The 5,247-nt window shown below is 40.1% G+C and overlaps 1 protein-coding gene across 3 annotated transcripts in view; it reads right to left on the bottom strand.

Annotated features, from left to right (window-relative positions):
* Positions 1-385: 385 nt before the first annotated feature.
* si:dkey-91m11.5 (PH_BCR_vertebrate and RhoGAP_Bcr domain-containing protein) overlaps positions 386-5,247 on the bottom strand; it is a 31,719-nt gene continuing 26,857 nt past the window's right edge. For 2 of the 3 annotated variants that reach the window (XM_019365716.2, XM_025896908.1), the window contains 7 exons: positions 4,821-4,880; positions 3,816-3,925; positions 3,263-3,402; positions 2,942-3,076; positions 2,725-2,830; positions 1,835-1,994; positions 1,667-1,756 (listed from right to left, as the gene is read on the bottom strand). In XM_019365716.2, the coding sequence (XP_019221261.1) occupies positions 1,667-1,756; positions 1,835-1,994; positions 2,725-2,830; positions 2,942-3,076; positions 3,263-3,402; positions 3,816-3,925; positions 4,821-4,880 (801 nt within the window). Of the gene's footprint in view, positions 1,757-1,834; positions 1,995-2,724; positions 2,831-2,941; positions 3,077-3,262; positions 3,403-3,815; positions 3,926-4,820; positions 4,881-5,247 lie in introns of all 3 variants that reach the window. The other variant, XM_003448557.5, reaches the window with a different exon arrangement.

Here is a 5,247-nt window from a genome sequence, read left to right as displayed (position 1 = left end):
TTGTAACCAAATTAACGACTTTACACGCTTTAATTTCAAATGAAGAAACTGGAAAAAACATTTGGATGGATGCTTATCCTCTTTTCATCTCCAAGACTAATTTGAAATATATCTGAAACCTCAACATTATCACACTATTTATGCGGGCGGAAAAGTATCAGAATATAAAGATACACAGGGACCCAGCCTCAGGTCCTGTCTCTGGAAAACTATAAAGTGAGCTTGATATGGATGTTCTCTCCTGTTTTGACTAATCTAATATTTAGTGGAAACATTTCACACTCTTGAATGTGGTTTAGGCTCAGTTCAGTACATTTCATTCATTAAAGAGGAATGAACCCCTTATCCTGATGACACTTTATACTGAAAAAGGACACAAGAAGAGTTTAATACTGCCAAGTATTTATTCACATATCACACTGGTCATCCTAAAAGTTATTGCTTATTTCACATGAATCAAAAGCCTTTAGACTTTGTGCTAACATGTTTAAATACTTAAAATGATTTGGAAAAAAAATGTGAATACACAGTGTTTTTTTCACAGAGCTTTAACTTACACTAGGTACAGCATGTCAATGATAAACTTATTAATAACTGTTGATACATGAGTGCATCACTATGCTTCAAGAATCCTACTGGGAAATGTTTGGTGCTCCAGATCATCATATCATTCCCAAGTGCTCTCATTTCTACAGCAGTGTGGTTTTTGTTATATAAAGGTGGAAGACTACAGAGAAGGAATGTAGAAAGCAACACACACACACACATATATATATATATATGTTGATTCCAGCTGAATACATAAGTTCAGACAGAAGCTAACAAAAAAAAAATGTGGACACATGAATTATGGGTAAAAAGACAAGTGTGAAATTAACACACAGCACAGTATACATTCCACGGGTGGAAAAAATAGGCTTTTTCTGGAATGATTTTTCCTTTCACTTCTCTGTACCTCCTCCAAAAAGAATTGGTATGTACATGAAAGTTGGCCCGGACTCCACCAGAAGAACCTGTAAAAGGTCACTACACAAACTGTATAGCACAGAAAACAGTGTTGAGGTCAACATGCCTGCATGTTGCTGCATCTTAACTACAGTTTTCAGTCTTATACGTTTTAAATTCTGTACAAAATTCAGAGTGTGTAAACATTAGGATAACTGAAATGTTCTACTGATCGTCAGCAGGGAAACATTGGCACAGGTGAGCTTGAAACCAAGTCAAACATATCTACAAAAAACAAAAACATGTTTAGACTTGAAAAATAGAAGTCCTTTAATCAAGTCCATCATCCACCCCACATCTTATAAAATCCCGCAGAAGTCATCCCCTATGGATATGGAGCTGATGTGCACAGTGACCAAACAGAGTGGGGCTAAACATTAAAATATAGTATTCTAATATTGCTTTTAAAATTTTAAATTAAAAAAGAAGTGATATATTTTGTCCACACGTCATAATCAGATGCCTTTTACTGACACAGCAGGTAAGCTTAAACAGAACACGGCATGGTCATTATAGCTCCAGGAGAAATGGCTTTGCTCATGGTGGCTGTTTCCAGTTTTCAGTGGGTCGAAGGCTCCCCCTGGTGGTTACATGGATAGGAAACCAGCAGCGTCCACCTGTTGAAGCAGCTGAGATTCTTCCTCACAGTAGGACGTTGCTGTTATACTTCAGTAGAGAAGAGAAGGCTCTGACGTTTGCTGTCAGGTGTGGGAATCCTCTCAAGCTGAAGGAAGTAGAGAAGGACTTGGACCTATGGAGACACACGAAGAAGCGATCAGACCCATACGGGCGCTCTAAACGCTGCAGTCTCACTCATCACGGGTTTTACCTGAGCCATGACCTCAAGGGACCAGCAGTCGTTCATGGAGATTGGCTGCGAGCTGCTTGAGAGTTTGCTGTCTTTTTCAGATGGCCGGAGCAAAGTGGGGCCAAAGACGGTGGCTATGTTGTGCAAAGACATCTTATTGATGCTTTCGTTTTCAGCCACCCTATAAGAATAATGTAAAAAAACAAAACAAAACATTAGTTTAGCAAAATCCTAACTAAACAGCACATCTTCACCAAAAGGTATAAAATGTAAATGCAAGAGATGAGGTAAAACGTGATTCTGTACCAAAAGTGTGCAAACAATTACATTCAAATTAGTCACCATAACCATCTTTTACCACACAAAGTTCATATTTAACTAAACTATGAAACATCCACCCATCTTCTTCTGTTTGTAAGGCAGCAGGGTAAACAGGATATTCCGGATGTCCTTCTGGGCAGCAATGTTTTCTAGTACCTCCTGGGAGATTCCAAGATTTTCCCAGGCCAGATGAGATAAATTCCCTCACGGAAGTTCTGAGTCTACCTCAGGGTTCCCTCGCCCCAGCTGGACATGTCCAGAAAATCTCAAAGATCAAGTACCATCAAGAACCATGTCTGTGGGGCTTTTCTGATGTGAAGGAGCGTTGGCTCTACTTTAACCCTATGTTTAAGGCTACATGTCCAGCTACCTTACAGAGCAAACTGATTTCAGCTGCTTACAACACTATTCAGAGCTCATGATCACATTCTGCCTTTTCAGTACTCTTTTCACAAAAAAATGGTCCTAAGAGGCAAAAAAAAACTTGATATATGAATGTAATTCTTTGAAGTCTTGTTTAATGCTCTTGTACTGTCTTCTATTTTGACTACTCAGCACGTGCTATAACAAATTTAATGAAAGCTGTTTACCTTTTCAAGTGGTCAAGCAGGAAGAGAAAAGTCAACAGATTAGGCTCTGGTAGGGACAGCAGAAGGTTGACCATACAGCTCTCCTTGGCCACACTGTCAGATAGAGCTGTAAGACAGATGCACATATGAATATTCTGGTGACAAAAACAACAAATGTATCCCCTCCTGACCAACGAAGATGCTGTAGGAGTTAGTGAAACACAAGGTGGTGACTAACCAATGCCTCCAGCAAAGTTTGGGTACAACTCATCAGTGAAAAGAGGCTCCGGCAGCTCACGGAAATACAGCTTCAGTGTTCCAGCGATGGCGTTTACGTCCATCTCCCGCATCATGAGAGCCACGTCCTTGTTGTCTGCGAGGCAAAGAAGACATCCGTCAGTATATACCAAGGAATACAAGAGCTTTGAAAAAAATATATAAAAATACTGAGCAGGGTGGAAGTCGACTTCTCAGGACTCTTTTCTTACATTTGTCTTCACATCAAGCATATTTGGTCTACAACAGCTGTCTCTGTTTGCCAAGTTTAAAGTGAACTCACTTGAATCAAACGCAGCCTTCAGCGCCTGAATGTCAGTTGCGACACCAGATACTCTGTAAATCCCAACTTCGTCCATGCCCCGTCGCTCAATCTCCTCTACACACTGGCGGACAATGAGCGGGACCTTGGAGCGTTCTCGCCTATTAAAGACACAGTGGCACAAAAACAAGGTTACACCTACTAAGAATTCCACCAATCGTAGAAACACGGCATGTACATCACACCATGGCTGAATCTATTTACTTTATCACCAGTACTAATGTTTTTAAAAACCACATTTACATCAGTCTGTTCTGACTTTTGGTGGTCTAGCTTCTTTCCTTTTGTTTTTTAGTCACAGTCAAATAAGCTTTTTCCATATAAGGTAGTTTGGCATGTTTCTGGCGTGAATGACAAAATGAAAAAAGTCAGGATTCCACTTTGGTGATTCACCTTTAGGGTCCTGGTATTATGCCAAAACAAACAAACAAACTTTCACATATACTGACATAATGAAACATGTTAAATCTTACAAATAGATAACAACAACAGTCAACACATAACAGCTACTCACTTCGTTACTACGTTGATTTTCACTCCAAAGACGCCAGACTGCTTCCGGGAAGGCATTCGCTTCAAACTGAACTCTCTGCCGGTGAACTTCATGGAAAGCTTCACCTCAATCTGACACAAAGATTAGATAAAGTCAGCCTGAGTGATAACAACAAGTTCAATCCTAAAACATAACATAACATAAAGAGGCAGCAAAGTGACTTGATGATGTCTGTTTTACTGGACTGTTAATCAAAAGTTAGCAACTGTTGGCAAGTGGCCAAAGCAGGCTGGCAAGTCGACCACCATACACCTCCAGATTTATAGATTACCTTGGTTCAAGCTCACTTCTAGAGTTGATTTTTTATCTTGGACTCTACTAGAGTAGCTCTGCATGATTCACAGTTGAAGATGGTCCACAGTTATCATATTTATTTCATCCACCATCTGAAACAAATTGCTTTCCCTCCCTGCGTCCTTGCTTTAAGCCAGCTTTCTTTGGGCTGGCTGCCCCTCTCAAACTGAAGGTTTGAACAGCACGTGGGCGGGGCTTCTTTGCTCAATGCAAGAACTACTTCCCTGAGATGATATTATGTTTACCTGCTTTCATTGCACTCGTCACTCGGCTTTTAGCTCACTGGGATTACTCGCACATGCTCTGACATCATTGTCTTAATCTTAAAATGAGATAAGGAAAACATAACTGATCTCCTTTAATAACGTGGCACAGTCGATTCCAGTTAAACAGAAACACAAAAACAAACGAACTGGTTAAACGAAGATGATGGATGGCAGATTTGACACATCTTAAAGTGGATTTTAAGCAGCCTAAATACTTTCTTAATATCTACTCATCATTAATAAGAGGAAATGGTGAGACAAACAAGGAGAACCAGCGTTTAAATCTCAACATTTATCTTTCCAGTAAATTTTGTCTGGACTCGACATTGAAACCCATCAATCAGCTGCCGACTTCAGTGTCATTCCTAATTTAACCAGTTCTCTCTGGTTAGCTGGAAACACTCACCCCATTCATGGCGATGACTGTCCTCTGCCAGTCTTTACTTTGTAGCGTCTGTGGATCCAACTAGAAGGAACAAAAATAAATAACATGGACAATGAGTTCACAATTTAAAAAATAAAAAACATGCGCCTATTGATCTGAACTGAAAGTTAGTGAGCGAGAACAAATTTAGGGAAAATTTCAGTGTAATTGCACCACATGTCTCTGCTGGTGTGATCCCATTCCACTAATCTATTTGAGGCATGTGACTAACAGCAACTGCCAGCTTTTATTTACAGTGATCAGGCGTGAGTAATGTGATAACATCACGCCCTCACCACTAAGCACCGTGCCTGTCCAATGCGACAGATGTCCTGTCACCCAAGAAACCATCGAATCTCACTGAGATAATCCTTTGCTCGGTGAAAAACAATTCTCTTATATAATGCTT

Source organism: Oreochromis niloticus, linkage group LG12 (genome assembly GCF_001858045.2).
Source record: "Oreochromis niloticus isolate F11D_XX linkage group LG12, O_niloticus_UMD_NMBU, whole genome shotgun sequence".
NCBI classification, from domain to species: Eukaryota; Metazoa; Chordata; class Actinopteri; order Cichliformes; family Cichlidae; genus Oreochromis; species Oreochromis niloticus.
This window is presented reverse-complemented; position numbering and strand designations above follow the sequence as displayed.